At 43.6% G+C, this 25144-nt stretch overlaps 1 protein-coding gene across 1 annotated transcript in view; it reads left to right on the top strand.

The window, feature by feature from the left end:
* The window catches only part of LOC112241932 (protein Wnt-5b-like), a 40287-nt gene extending 15673 nt beyond the window's left edge, over positions 1-24614 (top strand). Inside the window, exon 4 of the mRNA XM_042316026.1 lies at positions 24129-24614. Within this exon, the coding sequence (XP_042171960.1) occupies positions 24129-24587 (459 nt within the window). The 3' untranslated portion in view covers positions 24588-24614. The remainder of the gene's footprint in view (positions 1-24128) is intronic.
* The last annotated feature ends 530 nt before the right edge of the window (positions 24615-25144 follow it).

Genomic DNA, 25144 nt, shown 5'->3' with positions numbered 1-25144 from the left:
CAAGACCAATGCTATTCAGAGAGAGATAGAGATGAGGCGAGGGATGGGGGGAGGGGGGTGGAGAGAAAGAGAGGGAGAATGGAGTGAGGACAGAGAGAGAGAGAGGGTGTGAAAGACAGAGAGAGGACAGAGAGAGAGAGAGAGAGGGTGTGAAAGACAGAGAGGACAGAGAGAGAGAGGGTGTGAAAGACAGAGAGGACAGAGAGAGAGAGAGAGAGAGAGAGAGGTGTGAAAGACAGAGAGGACAGAGAGAGAGAGAGGGTGTGAAAGACAGAGAGGACAGAGAGAGAGAGAGGGTGTGAAAGACAGAGAGGACAGAGAGAGAGAGAGGGTGTGAAAGACAGAGAGGACAGAGAGAGAGAGAGAGGGTGTGAAAGACAGAGAGGACAGAGAGAGAGAGAGAGGGTGTGAAAAGCAGAGAGATAGAGAGAGAGAGGAGTGATGGAGAGAGGGGGTGTGTGAAAGGCAGAGAGGGGACTGATGGAGAGAGGGGGTGTGAAAGACAGAGAGAGGACAGAGAGAGAGAGGGGTGTGAAAAGGAAGAGAGGACTGATAGAGAGAGAGAAAGGAAGAGACAGACAGAGAGAGAGACAGACAGACAGAGAGAGAGAGAGAGAGAGAGAGAGAGAGAGAGAGAGAGAGAAGAGAGAGAGAGAGAGAGAGAGAGAGAGAGAAAGAGAGAGAGAGAGAGAGAGAGAGAGAGAGAGAAAGAGTGAGAGAGAAAGAGAGAGAGAGAGAGAGAGAGAGAGAGAGAGAGAGACATTTGAAATGTCTTTTAAAATGTTTGACACATCCAGGTGGTTATTAATGCCCCCACCGGCTCATCACTCTCCCATCCCTCCATCCCTCTTTCTCTCCCATCCCTCCATCCCTCTTTCTCTCCCATCCCTCCATCCCTCTTTCTCTCCCATCCCTCCATCCCTCTTTCTCTCCCATCCCTCCATCCCTCTTTCTCTCCCATCCCTCCATCCCTCTTTCTCTCGCATCCCTCCATCCCTCTTTCTCTCCCATCCCTCTTTCTCTCCCATCCCTCCAACCCTCTTTCTCTCCCATCCCTCTTTCTCTCCCATCCCTCCATCCCTCTTTCTCTCCCATCCCTCCATCCCTCTTTCTCTCCCATCCCTCCATCCCTCTTTCTCTCCCATCCCTCCAACCCTCTTTCTCTCCCATCCCTCTTTCTCTCTCCATCCCTCTTTCTCTCCCATCCCTCCATCCCTCTTTCTCTCTCATCCCTCTGTCCGGAAAAACTGACGCTTGGGAAAAGTAGTGCACTATATAGGGAATAGGATACCGATTGGGATGCAGGCATAATCTTCTCTCTCTCTCTCTCTCTCTCTCTCTCTCTCATTAATAATAAATGGTATACAGTCCAAATCACACCCTATCCCCTTTATCCCTGCACTACTACCAGAGCTCTATGGACCTGGTCAAGAGCACACCCTATAGGGAATAGGGAGCCCCTTTATGCAGCCCCTGGTCTGGTAAAAGGTCAAACTGCCTTTTGGGATGCAGCCCTCTGGTCTGGTAAAAGGTCAAACTGCCTTTTGGGATGCAGCCCCTCTGGTCTGGTAAAAGGTCAAACCGCTTTTGGGATGCAGCCCCTCTGGTCTGGTAAAAGGTCAAACTGCCTTTTGGGATGCAGCCCCTCTGGTCTGGTAAAAGGTCAAACTGCCTTTTGGGATGCAGCCCCTCTGGTCTGGTAAAAGGTCAAACTGCCTTTTGGGATGCAGCCCCTCTGGTCTGGTAAAAGGTCAAACTGCCTTTTGGGATGCAGCCCCTCTGGTCTGGTAAAAGGTCAAACTGCCTTTTGGGATGCAGCCCCTCTGGTCTGGTAAAAGGTCAAACCGCCTTTTGGGATGCAGCCCCTCTAGTCTGGTAAAAGGTCAAACTGCCTTTTGGGATGCAGCCCCTCTGGTCTGGTAAAAGGTAAAAACCGCCTTTTGGGATGCAGCCCCTCTGGTCTGGTAAAAGGTCAAACTGCGGGATGCAGCCCCTTTTGGGATGCAGCCCCTCTGGTCTGGTAAAAGGTCAAACTGCCTTTTGGGATGCAGCCCCTCTGGTCTGGTATAAGGTCAAACTGCCTCCTGGTACCAGTACAGGAGGTCATCTGAAGCTGGAGGTCTGTTGAACATGTGGGGGTCTTTAAGTAGACTGCAGGATTTATTTCAGCTGTTTACAGCAGAGCCTTTACAGGCCCTCTCTCGCTGGTTATGGGAGTGCCTTTGTGTGTGTGTGTGTGTTTAGAGCTCCACAGAGGTCATGGGGTCAAGGCCTGGGGAGAATAGGGTGCTGCTGAGGGTCCCTGTGGGGCCGTATATGAGAGAAGGGAAGGGTGTGTGTGTGTGTGTGCGCGTGCGTGCGTACCTGTGCGTGTGAGACACGTTCATGTATCCATGTGTGTGTGTGTGTGTGTGTGTGTGTGTGTGTGTGGGGCACACCATTTGGTAAGGATAGAGGAGATTACATCTAATCCATTAGCTCAGAGGGTTTTGGGTTTGCAATCTGGCCAATGAGCCTCAACCCGTATCTGATACTTTGACAGAGCGCCTCGACCCCCCTCCCATGTAAGATTATGGGCTCAGTAGGTTTGAGTGACAAGGGTTTTCCTCTGTGTTATTGTTGTCGTCCGGCCCAGACGGAAGACGGGATGAGAGGGATGAGTGAACAGGGTGTGGCGCGGTCCGTTTCATCTGTTCTCATCCCTCTGTTCTCCCGGGTGTCTCTTTAACTTCCTTTCTCTGCCCTGAAATCTCTCTTCTCTCAGTAACTAGCTGGCTGTTCTGCCAGGCTTGTCCTGCCAGGGATTTGTCTTGCATGGACGGGCCGGGAGGGAGGGAGGGCGCGGGGGGCCAGGGAGTGAGGAGGGGATGGAGGGGGCCGGGAGGGACCAGGGCCTTTTGTGGAAGTGACAGGGGCGTATCTGGGAAGTCACAGCCTGATGGACCTCTTAGCCGTCTGGGCTCCGTGACAGAGAAACGGGGGAGACCGGGGGAGACATGGGGGAGACGGGGAGACAGGGTTGAGACAGGGGAGACCGGGGAGACAGGAGGAGACCGGGGGAGACCAGGGGGAGACCGGGGAGACATGGGGGGAGACAGGGGGAGACTGGGGAGGCCGGGGGAGACCGGGGAGACAGTGACACTAGCTGGGTGTGTGAGGGAGGTTTCACCGTTCCAGTCTCGTGGGCTCAGTGTCTCTCTGCCACACATCAAAAACAGAGCGGCGCTGTCTGACACACAGTCTTGTGCAGCTGACCTTGTGGGGACATACAAATCAGTCCCATTCAAAATCCTATTTTCCTTAACCCCTAACCTGTACCCTTACCCTAACCTTAACCCTAAACCTTAGCTCCTAACCCTAAAACTAACCCTAAAACTAACCATAGCTCCTAACCTTAACCCTAAAACTAACCCTAGCTCCTAACTCTAGCTCCTAACCCTAACCCTAAAACTAACCCTAACACCTAACCCTTAAAACTAACCCTAGCTCTAACCCTAGCTCCTAACCCTAAAACTAACCCTAACCCTAACCCTAAAACTAACCCTAGCTCCTAACCCTAGCTCCTAACCCTAAAACTAACCCTAACCCTAACCCTAAAAAACTAACCCTAGCTCCTAACCCTAGCTCCTAACCCTAAAACTAACCCTAGCTCCTAACCCTAAAAAACTAAAAACCCTAGCTCCTAACCCTAACCCTAAAACTAACCCTAGCTCCTAACCCTAGCTCCTAACCCTAACCCTAAAACTAACCCTAGCTCCTAACTAGCTCCTAACCCTAAAACTAACTCTAGCACCTAACCCTAAACCTAACCTTAACCCTAAAACTAACTCTAGCACCTAACCCTAAACCTAACCTTAACCCTAAAACTAACCCTAGCTCCTAACCCTAACCCTAAAACTAACCCTAGCTCCTAAACCCTAACATAACCTTAACCCTAAAACTAACCCTAGCTCCTAACCCTAACCTTAACCCTAAAACTAACCCTAACCTTACCTTAACCCCAAACTCCCTAGAAATAGCGTTTGACCTTGTGGGGACCAACAAAATGTCCCCAGTTTGACAAATTTTTGTTTGTTTGCTATTCTATAGTTAGACACATCCACACACACATACACCACACACGCACACACACACACGCACACACACACACACACACACACACACACACACACCTGGCGAAGCAGGTTTGGGGTCTCTGCACTTTGTCAGTCCCACTTCCCTTCACTCTGTGAGAAACAAGACTTCAGAAGCGATGCTGAATATTACAACTGTCGTCTTGAAACGTTGATAGCAGTGAACGTGTCACTGGGAATGACCCATATCATTCTGCTGGTAACACTTGTTCTTTTTACTCCTTGATAGTCCCCCTTTCTCCCCCTTCCTCCCCCTCCTCTCCCCCCCCCTCTCCCCCTCCTCTCCCCCCTCCTCCCCCTTTCTCCCCCTCCTCTGTTCCCTCCTCTCCCCCTCCTCTGCCCCTTTCTCCCCCTCCTCTCCCCCTCCTCTCCCCCCTCCTCTCCCCCTTTCTCCCCCTCCTCTCCTCCCTCTCTCCCCCCTCCTCTCCACCCTTTCTCCCCCTCCTCTCCACCCTTTCTCCCCCTCCTCTTTTCCCTCTGTTATCTCCTCACCTTTGGGCGGTTTATTTACTTACCCCTCCATCTCCCACCTTTCACCCTGTCTGAGCTGGCCCTATTATGCCTGACCCGGGAAGCATGCCCTCGACATGGAAGGATGACTGTGTGTGTGTGTGTGCGCGTGTGTGCGTGTGTGTGTGTGTGCGTGCGCGCGCGTGTGTGTGTGCGTGTGTGTATGTGCATGCGTGCGTGTGTGTGCGTGCGTGTGTGTGCGTGTGTGTGTGTGTGTGTGTGTGTGTGACGTCAGCTCCAGTGTAGATGCACCCAGCAGGTTAAACAGCTGTAAGAACAGACGAGGACAGGAGACACTATGACCAACACAGTCCTCCCTGACACACACACACCATTATAACCTGTTACACCCTGCAATTAACTCATCAGTGAAGAGGAGAATGGAAGCCCCCGAGTCATTGAACCAGGTCTGCATATATGGCGGTGTACAGTAAGGGCTCTAGGTTTACTTCAGTGGGTCTTTTTATAACAAGGGTGGCTAAGATAAGTTGAGCTTCTGAAAGGCCCCTATGAATCCTTCTGTTAGACCCACTCTGACCCAGTTTACTATGAGTAATGGGGGATAGAATGCTGTGGAAGGCTCCAGAGTTCTAGAAAGGTCAGGGGTCATATCCTGGATTGCAGGGTGCAGAGTGGTATCCTTGCTGGGTAGTAGGAGGGGTGAGAGGGACAGGGTGAGAGTTGAGAGGGAAGGGGTGATAAAATACTTTGGCTAAAAGGCATACAGCTGATGTCAGAATTAATCAGAATTTACTTTTCGTAGCAGGTTAGGAGAACTTATGTAGCAGGTTAGGAGAACTTACGTAGCAGGTTAGGTTAGGAGAACTTACGTAGCACGTTAGGAGAACTTATGTAGCAGGTTAGGAGAACTAACGTAGCAGGTTAGGATAATTAGGTCAAGGTTAGGAGAAGGGTTAGCTAAAATGCAAAAAAAAAATCTACTTTTGACGTCAATTTGACACAAGCCGTATACAAACTAGCCATGACCGTGACAAAAGGGTGAGAAGGATTTGTGTTACACTTTGTGTTGAGTTAGTAGCCTTGGAAAGCCTCAAGTAGTGAAGCCACAAGTATGAATGTGAGTTATCGCCCCCTTGTGGATTAGAATGTAATAACCAGTTCAGTTTTAGGATACCAGAAAGAGAACCTGGATTTGCAGGTGCACAGTCATCCAGGTGTGGGAGCTGACAGGCTGTTGGGGGAAAGGTGTTAGAAAGGTATCAGGTATCTCTCGCTCTCTGTCTCTGGGTAAACAAACAGGTATGCAGAGGGGGTGTCAACAGCTGCCTATAGAGAAAGTGGGGGGGCAGAGGTATTTCTGTGCTCCACTTCTCTTCCTTTACAAAATAATGCAGGGAAGCTATATGGAGGGAAGCTACATGCAGGGAAGCTATATGGAGGGAAGCTATATGGAGAGAAGCTATATGGAGAGAAGCTATATGGAGAGAAGCTATATGGAGAGAAGCTATATGGAGAGAAGCTATATGGAGAGAAGCTATATGGAGAGAAGCTATATGGAGAGAAGCTATATGGAGAGAAGCTATATGGAGAGAAGCTATATGGAGAGAAGCTATATGGAGAGAAGCTATATGGAGAGAAGCTATATGGAGAGGCTAGGAGGGAAGCAAAAGAGAGGAGAGGGAAACAGCAAAAGAAAGGGAAAGAGAAAGGGAGAAGAGAAATGGAGAGAGAGAGAGAGAGAGAAAGAGAAAGGGAGAGAGGGAAAGAGAAAGGGAGAGAGAGAGAGAGAAAGAGCAAAACAGAGCAAAAATGAGTGATGAAGGGGTGCTTTGATGTCATCATGCCCAGTGGTTAAGGTCATTGGGCCCACAGGACACTGCACAGACACAAAGACCTCTAAATAGTCCCCCACTCCCTCTATCCCTCACTCCTCTCTTCTCCTCTCCTCTCTTTTTTCTCTCTCACTTCTCTGTCCCTTTCTCTTTCTTACTTGAGGAGCCTGTCTCTGGCATTTATTCATAGGCTTTGCTTTTGTGTCGGACATTTGGTTAATTTGGTTCACATGGACACGTTTCTGAACACACGTGTGTGCATCAGGTATGTGAGCGTGTGTGTGACAAACCGTGTCCTCCAGTCCCAGCAGGCGGCTGCTACACCCTTTGTGTTTCCTCTGTTTTCCACAGCAGGCGTCCTCTGTCTTCCACTAGTTTAATGTAACCAGTCATCTTCTCTGTCTTCCACTAGTTTAATGTAACTGTCATCTTCTCTGTCCCACTAGTTTAATGTAACCAGTCATCTTCTCTGTTTTCCACTAGTTTAATGTAACAGTCATCTTCTCTGTTTTCCACTAGTTTAATATCACCAGTCATCTTCTCTGTCTTCCACTAGTTTAATGTAACCAGTCATCTTCTCTGTTTTCCACTAGTTTAATGTAACCAGTCATCTTCTCTGTTTTCCACTAGTTTAATGTAACCAGTCATCTTCTCTGTCTTCCACTAGTTTAATGTAACCAGTCATCTTCTCTGTTTTCCACTAGTTTAATGTAACCAGTCATCTTCTCTGTCTTCCACTAGTTTAATGTAACCAGTCATCTTCTCTGTTTTCCACTAGTTTAATGTAACCAGTCATCTTCTGTTTTCCACTAGTTTAATGTAACCAGTCATCTTCTCTGTCTTCCACTAGTTTAATGTAACCAGTCATCTTCTCTGTTTTCCACTAGTTTAATATCACCAGTCGTCCTCTCTGTCTTCCACTAGTTTAATATCACCAGTCATCTTCTCTGTTTTCCACTAGTTTAATGTAACCAGTCATCTTCTCTGTTTTCCACTAGTTTAATATCACCAGTCGTCCTCTCTGTCTTCCACTAGTTTAATATCACCAGTCATCTTCTCTGTTTTCCACTAGTTTAATGTAACCAGTCATCTTCTCTGTCTTCCACTAGTTTAATGTAACCAGTCATCTTCTCTGTTTTCCACTAGTTTAATGTAACCAGTCATCTTCTCTGCTTTCCACTAGTTTAATATCACCAGTCGTCCTCTCTGTTTCCACTAGTTTAATATCACCAGTCATCTTCTCTGTTTTCCACTAGTTTAATGTAACCAGTCATCTTCTCTGTCTTCCACTAGTTTAATGTAACCAGTCATCTTCTCTGTCTTCCACTAGTTTAATGTAACCAGTCATCTTCTCTGTTTTCCACTAGTTTAATGTAACCAGTCATCTTCTCTGTCTTCCACTAGTTTAATGTAACCAGTCATCTTCTCTGTCTTTCCACTAGTTTAATGTAACCAGTCATCTTCTCTGTTTTCCACTAGTTTAATGTAACCAGTCGTCCTCTCTGTCTTCCACTAGTTTAATGTAACCAGTCATCTTCTCTGTTTTCCACTAGTTTAATGTAACCAGTCATCCTCTCTGTTTTCCACTAGTTTAATGTAACCAGTCGTCCTCTCTGTTTTCCACTAGTTTAATGTAACCAGTCGTCCTCTCTGTTTTCCACTAGTTTAATGTAACCAGTCGTCCTCTCTGTTTTCCACTAGTTTAATGTAACCAGTCGTCCTCTCTGTTTTCCACTAGTTTAATGTAACCAGTCGTCCTCTCTGTCTTCCACTAGTTTAATGTCACCAGTCGTCCTCTCTGTTTTCCACTAGTTTAATGTAACCAGTCATCTTCTCTGTTTTCCACTAGTTTAATGTAACCAGTCGTCCTCTCTGTTTTCCACTAGTTTAATGTAACCAGTCGTCCTCTCTGTTTTCCACCAGTTTAATGTCACCAGTCGTCCTCTCTGTCTTCCACTAGTTTAATGTAACCAGTCGTCCTCTCTGTTTTCCACTAGTTTAATATCACCAGTCGTCCTCTCTGTTTTCCACCAGTTTAATGTCACCAGTCGTCCTCTCTGTTTTCCACTAGTTTAATATCACCAGTCGTCCTCTCTGTTTTCCACCAGTTTAATGTCACCAGTCGTCCTCTCTGTCTTCCACTAGTTTAATGTAACCAGTCGTCCTCTCTGTTTTCCACTAGTTTAATATCACCAGTCGTCCTCTCTGTTTTCCACCAGTTTAATGTCACCAGTCGTCCTCTCTGTTTTCCACTAGTTTAATATCACCAGTCGTCCTCTCTGTTTTCCACCAGTTTAATGTCACCAGTCGTCCTCTCTGTCTTCCACTAGTTTAATGTAACCAGTCGTCCTCTCTGTTTTCCACTAGTTTAATATCACCAGTCGTCCTCTCTGTTTTCCACTAGTTTAATGTAACCAGTCATCTTCTCTGTTTTCCACTAGTTTAATGTAACCAGTCATCTTCTCTGTTTTCCACTAGTTTAATGTAACCAGTCATCTTCTCTGTTTTCCACTAGTTTAATGTAACCAGTCATCTTCTCTGTTTTCCACTAGTTTAATGTAACCAGTCATCTTCTCTGTTTTCCACTAGTTTAATGTAACCAGTCGTCCTCTCTGTTTTCCACTAGTTTAATATCACCAGTCGTCCTCTCTGTCTTCCACTAGTTTAATATCACCAGTCATCCTCTCTGTTTTCCACTAGTTTAATGTAACCAGTCATCTTCTCTGTTTTCCACTAGTTTAATGTAACCAGTCATCTTCTCTGTTTTCCACTAGTTTAATATCACCAGTCGTCCTCTCTGTTTTCCACTAGTTTAATGTCACCAGTTATCCTCTCTGTTTTCCACTAGTTTAATGTCACCAGTCATCCTCTCTGTTTTCCACTAGTTTAATGTCACCAGTCGTCTTCTCTGTTTTCCACTAGTTTAATGTCACCAGTCATCCTCTCTGTTTTCCACTAGTTTAATGTAACCAGTCATCTTCTCTGTTTTCCACTAGTTTAATGTAACCAGTCATCTTCTCTGTTTTCCACTAGTTTAATGTAACCAGTCATCTTCTCTGTTTTCCACTAGTTTAATGTAACCAGTCATCTTCTCTGTTTTCCACTAGTTTAATGTAACCAGTCATCTTCTCTGTTTTCCACTAGTTTAATGTAACCAGTCATCTTCTCTGTTTTCCACTAGTTTAATGTAACCAGTCATCTTCTCTGTTTTCCACTAGTTTAATGTAACCAGTCATCTTCTCTGTTTTCCACTAGTTTAATGTAACCAGTCATCTTCTCTGTTTTCCACTAGTTTAATGTAACCAGTCATCTTCTCTGTTTTCCACTAGTTTAATGTAACCAGTCATCTTCTCTGTTTTCCACTAGTTTAATGTAACCAGTCATCTTCTCTGTTTTCCACTAGTTTAATATCACCAGTCGTCCTCTCTGTCTTCCACTAGTTTAATATCACCAGTCATCTTCTCTGTTTTCCACTAGTTTAATGTAACCAGTCATCTTCTCTGTTTTCCACTAGTTTAATATCACCAGTCGTCCTCTCTGTCTTCCACTAGTTTAATATCACCAGTCATCTTCTCTGTTTTCCACTAGTTTAATGTAACCAGTCATCTTCTCTGTCTTCCACTAGTTTAATGTAACCAGTCATCTTCTCTGTTTTCCACTAGTTTAATGTAACCAGTCATCTTCTCTGCTTTCCACTAGTTTAATATCACCAGTCGTCCTCTCTGTCTTCCACTAGTTTAATATCACCAGTCATCTTCTCTGTTTTCCACTAGTTTAATGTAACCAGTCATCTTCTCTGTCTTCCACTAGTTTAATGTAACCAGTCATCTTCTCTGTCTTCCACTAGTTTAATGTAACCAGTCATCTTCTCTGTTTTCCACTAGTTTAATGTAACCAGTCATCTTCTCTGTCTTCCACTAGTTTAATGTAACCAGTCATCTTCTCTGTTTTCCACTAGTTTAATGTAACCAGTCGTCCTCTCTGTCTTCCACTAGTTTAATGTAACCAGTCATCTTCTCTGTTTTCCACTAGTTTAATGTAACCAGTCATCCTCTCTGTTTTCCACTAGTTTAATGTAACCAGTCGTCCTCTCTGTTTTCCACTAGTTTAATGTAACCAGTCGTCCTCTCTGTTTTCCACTAGTTTAATGTAACCAGTCGTCCTCTCTGTTTTCCACTAGTTTAATGTAACCAGTCGTCCTCTCTGTTTTCCACTAGTTTAATGTAACCAGTCGTCCTCTCTGTCTTCCACTAGTTTAATGTCACCAGTCGTCCTCTCTGTTTTCCACTAGTTTAATGTAACCAGTCATCTTCTCTGTTTTCCACTAGTTTAATGTAACCAGTCGTCCTCTCTGTTTTCCACTAGTTTAATGTAACCAGTCGTCCTCTCTGTTTTCCACCAGTTTAATGTCACCAGTCGTCCTCTCTGTCTTCCACTAGTTTAATGTAACCAGTCGTCCTCTCTGTTTTCCACTAGTTTAATATCACCAGTCGTCCTCTCTGTTTTCCACCAGTTTAATGTCACCAGTCGTCCTCTCTGTTTTCCACTAGTTTAATATCACCAGTCGTCCTCTCTGTTTTCCACCAGTTTAATGTCACCAGTCGTCCTCTCTGTCTTCCACTAGTTTAATGTAACCAGTCGTCCTCTCTGTTTTCCACTAGTTTAATATCACCAGTCGTCCTCTCTGTTTTCCACCAGTTTAATGTCACCAGTCGTCCTCTCTGTTTTCCACTAGTTTAATATCACCAGTCGTCCTCTCTGTTTTCCACCAGTTTAATGTCACCAGTCGTCCTCTCTGTCTTCCACTAGTTTAATGTAACCAGTCGTCCTCTCTGTTTTCCACTAGTTTAATATCACCAGTCGTCCTCTCTGTTTTCCACTAGTTTAATGTAACCAGTCATCTTCTCTGTTTTCCACTAGTTTAATGTAACCAGTCATCCTCTCTGTTTTCCACTAGTTTAATGTAACCAGTCATCTTCTCTGTTTTCCACTAGTTTAATGTAACCAGTCATCTTCTCTGTTTTCCACTAGTTTAATGTAACCAGTCATCTTCTCTGTTTTCCACTAGTTTAATGTAACCAGTCGTCCTCTCTGTTTTCCACTAGTTTAATATCACCAGTCGTCCTCTCTGTCTTCCACTAGTTTAATATCACCAGTCATCCTCTCTGTTTTCCACTAGTTTAATGTAACCAGTCGTCCTCTCTGTTTTCCACTAGTTTAATGTAACCAGTCGTCCTCTCTGTTTTCCACTAGTTTAATGTCACCAGTCGTCCTCTCTGTTTTCCACTAGTTTAATATCACCAGTCATCCTCTCTGTTTTCCACTAGTTTAATGTAACCAGTCATCTTCTCTGTTTTCCACTAGTTTAATGTAACCAGTCATCTTCTCTGTTTTCCACTAGTTTAATATCACCAGTCGTCCTCTCTGTTTTCCACTAGTTTAATGTAACCAGTCGTCCTCTCTGTTTTCCACTAGTTTAATGTCACCAGTCGTCCTCTCTGTTTTCCACTAGTTTAATATCACCAGTCATCTTCTCTGTTTTCCACTAGTTTAATGTAACCAGTCATCTTCTCTGTTTTCCACTAGTTTAATGTAACCAGTCATCTTCTCTGTTTTCCACTAGTTTAATGTAACCAGTCATCTTCTCTGTTTTCCACTAGTTTAATGTAACCAGTCATCTTCTCTGTTTTCCACTAGTTTAATGTAACCAGTCGTCCTCTCTGTTTTCCACTAGTTTAATGTCACCAGTCGTCCTCTCTGTTTTCCACTAGTTTAATATCACCAGTCGTCCTCTCTGTTTTCCACTAGTTTAATGTAACCAGTCATCTTCTCTGTTTTCCACTAGTTTAATGTAACCAGTCATCTTCTCTGTTTTCCACTAGTTTAATGTAACCAGTCGTCCTCTCTGTTTTCCACTAGTTTAATGTAACCAGTCATCCTCTCTGTTTTCCACTAGTTTAATGTCACCAGTCGTCCTCTCTGTTTTCCACTAGTTTAATGTCACCAGTCGTCTTCTCTGTTTTCCACTAGTTTAATGTAACCAGTCATCTTCTCTGTTTTCCACTAGTTTAATGTCACCAGTCATCTTCTCTGTTTTCCACTAGTTTAATGTAACCAGTCATCTTCTCTGTTTTCCACTAGTTTAATGTAACCAGTCATCTTCTCTGTCTTCCACTAGTTTAATGTAACCAGTCATCTTCTCTGTTTTCCACTAGTTTAATGTAACCAGTCATCTTCTCTGTTTTCCACTAGTTTAATGTAACCAGTCATCTTCTCTGTCTTCCACTAGTTTAATGTAACCAGTCATCTTCTCTGTTTTCCACTAGTTTAATGTAACCAGTCATCTTCTCTGTCTTCCACTAGTTTAATGTAACCAGTCATCTTCTCTGTTTTCCACTAGTTTAATGTAACCAGTCATCTTCTCTGTTTTCCACTAGTTTAATGTAACCAGTCATCTTCTCTGTCTTCCACTAGTTTAATGTAACCAGTCATCTTCTCTGTTTTCCACTAGTTTAATATCACCAGTCGTCCTCTCTGTCTTCCACTAGTTTAATATCACCAGTCATCTTCTCTGTTTTCCACTAGTTTAATGTAACCAGTCATCTTCTCTGTTTTCCACTAGTTTAATATCACCAGTCGTCCTCTCTGTCTTCCACTAGTTTAATATCACCAGTCATCTTCTCTGTTTTCCACTAGTTTAATGTAACCAGTCATCTTCTCTGTCTTCCACTAGTTTAATGTAACCAGTCATCTTCTCTGTTTTCCACTAGTTTAATGTAACCAGTCATCTTCTCTGCTTTCCACTAGTTTAATATCACCAGTCGTCCTCTCTGTCTTCCACTAGTTTAATATCACCAGTCATCTTCTCTGTTTTCCACTAGTTTAATGTAACCAGTCATCTTCTCTGTCTTCCACTAGTTTAATGTAACCAGTCATCTTCTCTGTCTTCCACTAGTTTAATGTAACCAGTCATCTTCTCTGTTTTCCACTAGTTTAATGTAACCAGTCATCTTCTCTGTCTTCCACTAGTTTAATGTAACCAGTCATCTTCTCTGTCTTCCACTAGTTTAATGTAACCAGTCATCTTCTCTGTTTTCCACTAGTTTAATGTAACCAGTCGTCCTCTCTGTCTTCCACTAGTTTAATGTAACCAGTCATCTTCTCTGTTTTCCACTAGTTTAATGTAACCAGTCATCCTCTCTGTTTTCCACTAGTTTAATGTAACCAGTCGTCCTCTCTGTTTTCCACTAGTTTAATGTAACCAGTCGTCCTCTCTGTCTTCCACTAGTTTAATATCACCAGTCGTCTTCTCTGTTTTCCACTAGTTTAATGTAACCAGTCGTCCTCTCTGTTTTCCACTAGTTTAATGTAACCAGTCGTCCTCTCTGTTTTCCACTAGTTTAATGTCACCAGTCATCCTCTCTGTTTTCCACTAGTTTAATGTAACCAGTCATCTTCTCTGTTTTCCACTAGTTTAATGTAACCAGTCGTCCTCTCTGTTTTCCACTAGTTTAATGTAACCAGTCGTCCTCTCTGTTTTCCACCAGTTTAATGTCACCAGTCGTCCTCTCTGTCTTCCACTAGTTTAATGTAACCAGTCGTCCTCTCTGTTTTCCACTAGTTTAATATCACCAGTCGTCCTCTCTGTTTTCCACCAGTTTAATGTCACCAGTCGTCCTCTCTGTTTTCCACTAGTTTAATATCACCAGTCGTCCTCTCTGTTTTCCACCAGTTTAATGTCACCAGTCGTCCTCTCTGTCTTCCACTAGTTTAATGTAACCAGTCGTCCTCTCTGTTTTCCACTAGTTTAATATCACCAGTCGTCCTCTCTGTTTTCCACCAGTTTAATGTCACCAGTCGTCCTCTCTGTTTTCCACTAGTTTAATATCACCAGTCGTCCTCTCTGTTTTCCACCAGTTTAATGTCACCAGTCGTCCTCTCTGTCTTCCACTAGTTTAATGTAACCAGTCGTCCTCTCTGTTTTCCACTAGTTTAATATCACCAGTCGTCCTCTCTGTTTTCCACTAGTTTAATGTAACCAGTCATCTTCTCTGTTTTCCACTAGTTTAATGTAACCAGTCATCCTCTCTGTTTTCCACTAGTTTAATGTAACCAGTCATCTTCTCTGTTTTCCACTAGTTTAATGTAACCAGTCATCTTCTCTGTTTTCCACTAGTTTAATGTAACCAGTCATCCTCTCTGTTTTCCACTAGTTTAATGTCACCAGTCGTCCTCTCTGTTTTCCACTAGTTTAATGTAACCAGTCGTCCTCTCTGTTTTCCACTAGTTTAATGTCACCAGTCGTCCTCTCTGTTTTCCACTAGTTTAATGTCACCAGTCATCTTCTCTGTTTTCCACTAGTTTAATGTCACCAGTCGTCCTCTCTGTTTTCCACTAGTTTAATGTCACCAGTCATCTTCTCTGTTTTCCACTAGTTTAATGTCACCAGTCGTCCTCTCTGTTTTCCACTAGTTTAATGTCACCAGTCATCCTCTCTGTTTTCCACTAGTTTAATGTCACCAGTCGTCCTCTCTGTTTTCCACTAGTTTAATGTCACCAGTCATCCTCTCTGTTTTCCACTAGTTTAATGTCACCAGTCGTCCTCTCTGTTTTCCACTAGTTTAATATCACCAGTCGTCCTCTCTGTTTTCCACTAGTTTAATATCACCAGTCGTCCTCTCTGTTTTCCACTAGTTTAATATCACCAGTCGTCCTCTCTGTTTTCCACTAGTTTAATATCACCAGTCGTCCTCTCTGTTTTCCACTAGTTTAATATCACCAGTCGTCCTCTCTGTTTTCCACTAGTTTAATGTCACCAGTCATCTTCTCTGTTTTCCACTAGTTTAATGTAACCAGTCGTCCTCTCTGTTTTCCACTAGTTTAATGTCACCAGTCGTCCTCTCTGTTTTCCACTAGTTTAATGTCACCAGTCGTCCTCTCTGTTTTCCACTAGTTTAATGTCACCAGTCATCTTCTCTGTTTTCCACTAGTTTAATGTCACCAGTCATCTTCTCTGTCTTCCACTAGTTTAATGTCACCAGTCATCTTCTCTGTTTTCCACTAGTTTAATGTCACCAGTCATCTTCTCTGTTTTCCACTAGTTTAATGTCACCAGTCGTCCTCTCTGTTTTCCACTAGTTTAATGTCACCAGTCATCTTCTCTGTTTTCCACTAGTTTAATGTAACCAGTCATCTTCTCTGTTTTCCACTAGTTTAATGTCACCAGTCGTCCTCTCTGTTTTCCACTAGTTTAATGTCACCAGTCATCTTCTCTGTTTTCCACTAGTTTAATGTCACCAGTCATCTTCTCTGTCTTCCACTAGTTTAATGTCACCAGTCATCTTCTCTGTTTTCCACTAGTTTAATGTCACCAGTCATCTTCTCTGTTTTCCACTAGTTTAATGTCACCAGTCGTCCTCTCTGTTTTCCACTAGTTTAATGTCACCAGTCATCTTCTCTGTTTTCCACTAGTTTAATGTCACCAGTCATCTTCTCTGTCTTCCACTAGTTTAATGTCACCAGTCATCTTCTCTGTTTTCCACTAGTTTAATGTCACCAGTCATCTTCTCTGTTTTCCACTAGTTTAATGTCACCAGTCGTCCTCTCTGTTTTCCACTAGTTTAATGTCACCAGTCATCTTCTCTGTTTTCCACTAGTTTAATGTCACCAGTCATCTTCTCTGTTTTCCACTAGTTTAATGTAACCAGTCGTCCTCTCTGTTTTCCACTAGTTTAATGTAACCAGTCGTCCTCTCTGTTTTCCACTAGTTTAATGTAACCAGTCGTCCTCTCTGTTTTCCACTAGTTTAATGTAACCAGTCGTCCTCTCTGTCTTCCACTAGTTTAATGTCACCAGTCGTCCTCTCTGTTTTCCACTAGTTTAATGTAACCAGTCATCTTCTCTGTTTTCCACTAGTTTAATGTAACCAGTCGTCCTCTCTGTTTTCCACTAGTTTAATGTAACCAGTCGTCCTCTCTGTTTTCCACCAGTTTAATGTCACCAGTCGTCCTCTCTGTCTTCCACTAGTTTAATGTAACCAGTCGTCCTCTCTGTTTTCCACTAGTTTAATATCACCAGTCGTCCTCTCTGTTTTCCACCAGTTTAATGTCACCAGTCGTCCTCTCTGTTTTCCACTAGTTTAATATCACCAGTCGTCCTCTCTGTTTTCCACCAGTTTAATGTCACCAGTCGTCCTCTCTGTCTTCCACTAGTTTAATGTAACCAGTCGTCCTCTCTGTTTTCCACTAGTTTAATATCACCAGTCGTCCTCTCTGTTTTCCACCAGTTTAATGTCACCAGTCGTCCTCTCTGTTTTCCACTAGTTTAATATCACCAGTCGTCCTCTCTGTTTTCCACCAGTTTAATGTCACCAGTCGTCCTCTCTGTCTTCCACTAGTTTAATGTAACCAGTCGTCCTCTCTGTTTTCCACTAGTTTAATATCACCAGTCGTCCTCTCTGTTTTCCACTAGTTTAATGTAACCAGTCATCTTCTCTGTTTTCCACTAGTTTAATGTAACCAGTCATCTTCTCTGTTTTCCACTAGTTTAATGTAACCAGTCATCTTCTCTGTTTTCCACTAGTTTAATGTAACCAGTCATCTTCTCTGTTTTCCACTAGTTTAATGTAACCAGTCATCCTCTCTGTTTTCCACTAGTTTAATGTCACCAGTCGTCCTCTCTGTTTTCCACTAGTTTAATGTAACCAGTCATCCTCTCTGTTTTCCACTAGTTTAATGTCACCAGTCGTCCTCTCTGTTTTCCACTAGTTTAATGTAACCAGTCATCTTCTCTGTTTTCCACTAGTTTAATGTCACCAGTCGTCCTCTCTGTTTTCCACTAGTTTAATGTCACCAGTCATCTTCTCTGTTTTCCACTAGTTTAATGTCACCAGTCGTCCTCTCTGTTTTCCACTAGTTTAATATCACCAGTCATCCTCTCTGTTTTCCACTAGTTTAATGTCACCAGTCGTCCTCTCTGTTTTCCACTAGTTTAATATCACCAGTCATCCTCTCTGTTTTCCACTAGTTTAATATCACCAGTCGTCCTCTCTGTTTTCCACTAGTTTAATGTCACCAGTCATCTTCTCTGTTTTCCACTAGTTTAATGTCACCAGTCGTCCTCTCTGTTTTCCACTAGTTTAATGTAACCAGTCATCCTCTCTGTTTTCCACTAGTTTAATGTCACCAGTCGTCCTCTCTGTTTTCCACTAGTTTAATGTCACCAGTCATCCTCTCTGTTTTCCACTAGTTTAATATCACCAGTCGTCCTCTCTGTTTTCCACTAGTTTAATATCACCAGTCGTCCTCTCTGTTTTCCACTAGTTTAATATCACCAGTCGTCCTCTCTGTTTTCCACTAGTTTAATATCACCAGTCGTCCTCTCTGTTTTCCACTAGTTTAATATCACCAGTCGTCCTCTCTGTTTTCCACTAGTTTAATGTCACCAGTCGTCCTCTCTGTTTTCCACTAGTTTAATGTCACCAGTCATCTTCTCTGTTTTCCACTAGTTTAATGTAACCAGTCGTCCTCTCTGTTTTCCACTAGTTTAATGTCACCAGTCGTCCTCTCTGTTTTCCACTAGTTTAATGTCACCAGTCGTCCTCTCTGTTTTCCACTAGTTTAATGTCACCAGTCATCTTCTCTGTTTTCCACTAGTTTAATGTCACCAGTCATCTTCTCTGTTTTCCACTAGTTTAATGTCACCAGTCATCTTCTCTGTTTTCCACTAGTTTAATGTCACCAGTCATCTTCTCTGTTTTCCACTAGTTTAATGTCACCAGTCGTCCTCTCTGTTTTCCACTAGTTTAATGTCACCAGTCATCTTCTCTGTTTTCCACTAGTTTAATGTCACCAGTCGTCCTCTCTGTTTTCCACTAGTTTAATGTCACCAGTCGTCCTCTCTGTTTTCCACTAGTTTAATGTCACCAGTCATCTTCTCTGTTTTCCACTAGTTTAATGTCACCAGTCATCTTCTCTGTCTTCCACTAGTTTAATGTCACCAGTCATCTTCTCTGTTTTCCACTAGTTTAATGTCACCAGTCATCTTCTCTGTTTTCCACTAGTTTAATGTCACCAGTCGTCCTCTCTGTTTTCCACTAGTTTAATGTCACCAGTCATCTTCTCTGTTTTCCACTAGTTTAATGTCACCAGTCATCTTCTCTGTCTTCCACTAGTTTAATGTCACCAGTCATCTTCTCTGTTTTCCACTAGTTTAATGTCACCAGTCATCTTCTCTGTTTTCCACTAGTTTAATGTCACCAGTCGTCCTCTCTGTTTTCCACTAGTTTAATGTCACCAGTCATCTTCTCTGTTTTCCACTAGTTTAATGTCACCAGTCATCTTCTCTGTTTTCCACTAGTTTAATGTAACCAGTCGTCCTCTCTGTTTTCCACTAGTTTAATGTAACCAGTCGTCCTCTCTGTTTTCCACTAGTTTAATGTAACCAGTCGTCCTCTCTGTTTTCCACTAGTTTAATGTAACCAGTCGTCCTCTCTGTCTTCCACTAGTTTAATGTCACCAGTCGTCCTCTCTGTTTTCCACTAGTTTAATGTAACCAGTCATCTTCTCTGTTTTCCACTAGTTTAATGTAACCAGTCGTCCTCTCTGTTTTCCACTAGTTTAATGTAACCAGTCGTCCTCTCTGTTTTCCACCAGTTTAATGTCACCAGTCGTCCTCTCTGTCTTCCACTAGTTTAATGTAACCAGTCGTCCTCTCTGTTTTCCACTAGTTTAATATCACCAGTCGTCCTCTCTGTTTTCCACCAGTTTAATGTCACCAGTCGTCCTCTCTGTTTTCCACTAGTTTAATATCACCAGTCGTCCTCTCTGTTTTCCACCAGTTTAATGTCACCAGTCGTCCTCTCTGTCTTCCACTAGTTTAATGTAACCAGTCGTCCTCTCTGTTTTCCACTAGTTTAATATCACCAGTCGTCCTCTCTGTTTTCCACCAGTTTAATGTCACCAGTCGTCCTCTCTGTTTTCCACTAGTTTAATATCACCAGTCGTCCTCTCTGTTTTCCACTAGTTTAATATCACCAGTCGTCCTCTCTGTCTTCCACTAGTTTAATATCACCAGTCGTCCTCTCTGTTTTCCACTAGTTTAATATCACCAGTCGTCCTCTCTGTTTTCCACTAGTTTAATGTAACCAGTCATCTTCTCTGTTTTCCACTAGTTTAATGTAACCAGTCATCTTCTCTGTTTTCCACTAGTTTAATGTAACCAGTCATCTTCTCTGTTTTCCACTAGTTTAATGTAACCAGTCATCTTCTCTGTTTTCCACTAGTTTAATGTCACCAGTCGTCCTCTCTGTTTTCCACTAGTTTAATGTCACCAGTCGTCCTCTCTGTTTTCCACTAGTTTAATGTAACCAGTCATCCTCTCTGTTTTCCACTAGTTTAATGTCACCAGTCGTCCTCTCTGTTTTCCACTAGTTTAATGTAACCAGTCATCTTCTCTGTTTTCCACTAGTTTAATGTCACCAGTCGTCCTCTCTGTTTTCCACTAGTTTAATGTCACCAGTCATCTTCTCTGTTTTCCACTAGTTTAATGTCACCAGTCGTCCTCTCTGTTTTCCACTAGTTTAATGTAACCAGTCATCCTCTCTGTTTTCCACTAGTTTAATGTCACCAGTCGTCCTCTCTGTTTTCCACTAGTTTAATGTCACCAGTCATCCTCTCTGTTTTCCACTAGTTTAATATCACCAGTCGTCCTCTCTGTTTTCCACTAGTTTAATATCACCAGTCGTCCTCTCTGTTTTCCACTAGTTTAATATCACCAGTCGTCCTCTCTGTTTTCCACTAGTTTAATATCACCAGTCGTCCTCTCTGTTTTCCACTAGTTTAATATCACCAGTCGTCCTCTCTGTTTTCCACTAGTTTAATATCACCAGTCGTCCTCTCTGTTTTCCACTAGTTTAATGTCACCAGTCATCTTCTCTGTTTTCCACTAGTTTAATGTAACCAGTCATCCTCTCTGTTTTCCACTAGTTTAATGTCACCAGTCGTCCTCTCTGTTTTCCACTAGTTTAATGTCACCAGTCAGTTTTCCACTAGTTTAATGTCACCAGTCATCTTCTCTGTTTTCCACTAGTTTAATGTCACCAGTCATCTTCTCTGTCTTCCACTAGTTTAATATCACCAGTCATCCTCTCTGTTTTCCACTAGTTTAATGTCACCAGTCATCTTCTCTGTTTTCCACTAGTTTAATGTCACCAGTCGTCCTCTCTGTTTTCCACTAGTTTAATATCACCAGTCATCCTCTCTGTTTTCCACTAGTTTAATGTCACCAGTCGTCCTGTTTTCCACTAGTTTAATGTCACCAGTCGTCCTCTCTGTTTTCCACTAGTTTAATGTCACCAGTCGTCCTCTCTGTTTTCCACTAGTTTAATGTCACCAGTCGTCCTCTCTGTTTTCTGTTTTCCACTAGTTTAAGTCACCAGTCGTCCTCTCTGTTTTCCACTAGTTTAATATCACCAGTCGTCCTCTCTGTTTTCCACTAGTTTAATGTCACCAGTCATCTTCTCTGTTTTCCACTAGTTTAATGTCACCAGTCATCTTCTCTGTTTTCCACTAGTTTAATGTAACCAGTCGTCCTCTCTGTTTTCCACTAGTTTAATGTCACCAGTCGTCCTCTCTGTTTTCCACTAGTTTAATGTCACCAGTCGTCCTCTCTGTTTTCCACTAGTTTAATGTCACCAGTCGTCCTCTCTGTTTTCCACTAGTTTAATGTCACCAGTCGTCCTCTCTGTTTTCCACTAGTTTAATGTCACCAGTCGTCCTCTCTGTTTTCCACTAGTTTAATGTCACCAGTCGTCCTCTCTGTTTTCCACTAGTTTAATGTCACCAGTCATCTTCTCTGTTTTCCACTAGTTTAATGTCACCAGTCATCCTCTCTGTTTTCCACTAGTTTAATGTCACCAGTCGTCCTCTCTGTTTTCCACTAGTTTAATGTCACCAGTCGTCCTCTCTGTTTTCCACTAGTTTAATGTCACCAGTCATCCTCTCTGTTTTCCACTAGTTTAATGTCACCAGTCGTCCTCTCTGTTTTCCACTAGTTTAATGTCACCAGTCGTCCTCTCTGTTTTCCACTAGTTTAATGTCACCAGTCGTCCTCTCTGTTTTCCACTAGTTTAATATCACCAGTCATCTTCTCTGTTTTCCACTAGTTTAATGTCACCAGTCGTCCTCTCTGTTTTCCACTAGTTTAATGTCACCAGTCATCTTCTCTGTTTTCCACTAGTTTAATGTCACCAGTCATCTTCTCTGTTTTCCACTAGTTTAATGTAACCAGTCATCTTCTCTGTTTTCCACTAGTTTAATATCACCAGTCATCCTCTCTGTTTTCCACTAGTTTAATATCACCAGTCGTCCTCTCTGTTTTCCACTAGTTTAATGTAACCAGTCATCTTCTCTGTCTTCCACTAGTTTAATATCACCAGTCATCTTCTCTGTTTTCCACTAGTTTAATGTAACCAGTCATCTTCTCTGTCTTCCACTAGTTTAATATCACCAGTCGTCCTCTCTGTTTTCCACTAGTTTAATGTCACCAGTCATCTTCTCTGTTTTCCACTAGTTTAATGTCACCAGTCGTCCTCTCTGTTTTCCACTAGTTTAATGTCACCAGTCATCCTCTCTGTTTTCCACTAGTTTAATGTCACCAGTCATCTTCTCTGTTTTCCACTAGTTTAATATCACCAGTCGTCCTCTCTGTTTTCCACTAGTTTAATGTCACCAGTCATCTTCTCTGTTTTCCACTAGTTTAATGTAACCAGTCATCTTCTCTGTCTTCCACTAGTTTAATATCACAGTCGTCCTCTCTGTTTTCCACTAGTTTAATGTAACCAGTCATCTTCTCTGTTTTCCACTAGTTTAATGTCACCAGTCGTCCTCTCTGTTTTCCACTAGTTTAATGTCACCAGTCATCCTCTCTGTTTTCCACTAGTTTAATGTCACCAGTCATCCTCTCTGTTTTCCACTAGTTTAATGTCACCAGTCATCTTCTCTGTTTTCCACTAGTTTAATATCACCAGTCATCTTCTCTGTTTTCCACTAGTTTAATGTCACCAGTCATCTTCTCTGTTTTCCACTAGTTTAATGTAACCAGTCATCTTCTCTGTTTTCCACTAGTTTAATATCACCAGTCGTCCTCTCTGTTTTCCACTAGTTTAATGTAACCAGTCATCCTCTCTGTTTTCCACTAGTTTAATGTAACCAGTCGTCCTCTCTGTTTTCCACTAGTTTAATGTCACCAGTCATCCTCTCTGTTTTCCACTAGTTTAATGTCACCAGTCATCCTCTCTGTTTTCCACTAGTTTAATGTAACCAGTCGTCCTCTCTGTTTTCCACTAGTTTAATATCACCAGTCGTCCTCTCTGTTTTCCACTAGTTTAATGTAACCAGTCGTCCTCTCTGTTTTCCACTAGTTTAATGTAACCAGTCGTCCTCTCTGTTTTCCACTAGTTTAATGTCACCAGTCATCTTCTCTGTTTTCCACTAGTTTAATGTCACTCCTCAGATGAGTGCTTATTAATCCAAAAAAGGAAAAATATCAGCAACACCCAAAGATGGTCACCACAAGTCATTTACAAGTCCTGCTTGTAAAGGATTTTTAAAGACAGTCTGTTGCTTTTAAGTCATGTTTCTTTACTTTAGTCATGCTTAAGAGAATGTGTGTGTGTATGTGTGTGTGTGTGTGTGTGTGTGTGTGAGTGTGTGTGTGTGTGTGTGTGTGTGTGTGTGTGTGTGTGTGTGTGTGTGTGTTGTGTGTCTTGTGCTTGTGCTTCAGACATGTCCTCTAAGGGCCGTATCTAATGGTCAGTGACTGTTTGAACTCTCTCCCCACCTTCACCTTGATCCCAACGTCTATATGTACAGTGTGGAATTGTCTGACTAGTTTGGACAATAGGTACATTTCCTCTGCTGGTTCTGTGTGTTATTTTAAAGTCAACTGTTTGTTTAGTTTAGGTTGTGGTATTGAACCAGCTGGAAGCTTCTCTGTGTAGATCAGCGGGAAGCTTTCAGTCCACTAAACTAAAGGTTTGTTATGTATTTTAGGACCGAATGGCCATTCTCCATTCCCCATTCTCCATTCCCCATTCCCCATTCCCCATTCTCCATTCCCCATTCTCCATTCCCCATTCTCCATTCCCCATTCTCCATTCCCCATTCTCCATTCCCCATTCTCCATTCCCCATTCCCCTCCATTCCCCATTCTCCATTCCCCATTCTCCATTCCCCATTCCCCATTCCATTCTCCATTCCCCATTCCCCATTTCCCCATTCCCCATTCCCCATTCCCATCTCATTCCCCATTCTCCATTCTCCATTCTCCATTCTCCATTCCCCATTCTCCAGTCCCCCCCATTGTTTCCCAAAACACTCCCCCTGGCTGCCTCTCTGTTAGACAAGAGAGTGTAAAGTGAAACACCCTGGGGCTCTCTCTCTGGCAGTGCTCTGCTGTGATAGGAGGAAGAGGCACTCTCAGGGTGTAATGTTTTAATTCAACCACTAGAGGGCAGCCGTGTTGCACCAATCTACCAGAAAGCAACCAAACTCCACACAGTCAGAATGCTTAATAATAAGTGTCAGGAAGGGAAAAACACTTCTGTTAATGAAGAGTTTTCAAGCTCTTCCTGTGTCATGTTGTATTTGAAGTATTCTTGGACCATTCCTAATCTCCCTCTCTCCTCTCCCAGTCGGTGTATAACCTGGCCAACGTGGCGTGTAAGTGTCATGGCGTGTCCGGCTCCTGTAGCCTGAAGACGTGCTGGCTCCAGCTGGCAGACTTCCGCCGCGTCGGAGAGTTCCTGAAGGAGAAGTACGACAGCGCCGCCGCCATGCGCATCGGACGCAAAGGGAAACTGGAGCAGGTAGATAAACGCTTCAACGTCCCGACCCCCGAGGATCTGGTCTACACCGACCAGAGCCCAGACTACTGTCTGAAGAACGACACCACCGGCTCCATGGGAACCCTGGGGAGACTCTGTAACAAGACGTCGGAGGGGATGGATGGCTGTGAACTCATGTGTTGTGGGAGAGGATACGACCAGTTCAAGACCTATAAGCATGAGAGATGTCACTGCAAGTTCCACTGGTGTTGTTATGTCAAGTGTAAGAGGTGCACTTCACTGGTGGATCAGTTTGTCTGCAAGTAGCGAAGGAAGGGAGGGGGTCTGGACGATGGGGAAGGGGAGGGGGTCTGGACGATGGGGAAGGGAGGGGGTCTGGACGATGGGGAAGGGAGGGAGTCTGGACGATGGGGAAGGGAGGGGGTCTGGACGATGGGGAAGGGAGGGGGTCTGGACGATGGGGAAAGGAGGGGGTCTGGACGATGGGGAAGAGAGGGAGTCTGGACGATGGGGAAGGGAGGGGGTCTGGACGATGGGGAAGGGAGGGAGTCTGGACGATGGGGAAGGGAGGGAGTCTGGACGATGGGGAAGGGAGGGAATCTGGACGATGGGGAAGGGAGGGAGTCTGGACGATGGGGAAGGGAGGGAGTCTGGACGATGGGGAAGGGAGGGGTCTGGACGATGGGGAAGGGAGGGGTCTGGACGATGGGGAAGGGAGGGAGTCTGGACGATGGGGAAGGGAGGGAGTCTGGACGATGGGGAAGGGAGGGAGTCTGGACGATGGCGAAGGGAGGGAGTCTGGACGATGGTGAAGGGAGGGAGTCTGGACGATGGGGAAGGGAGGGAGTCTGGACGATGGGGAA

Source organism: Oncorhynchus tshawytscha, unplaced genomic scaffold (genome assembly GCF_018296145.1).
Source record: "Oncorhynchus tshawytscha isolate Ot180627B unplaced genomic scaffold, Otsh_v2.0 Un_scaffold_1828_pilon_pilon, whole genome shotgun sequence".
NCBI lineage: Eukaryota > Metazoa > Chordata > Actinopteri > Salmoniformes > Salmonidae > Oncorhynchus > Oncorhynchus tshawytscha.
Note: the sequence above shows the minus strand (reverse complement) of the source record. Positions and strands in the feature narration are given on the sequence as shown.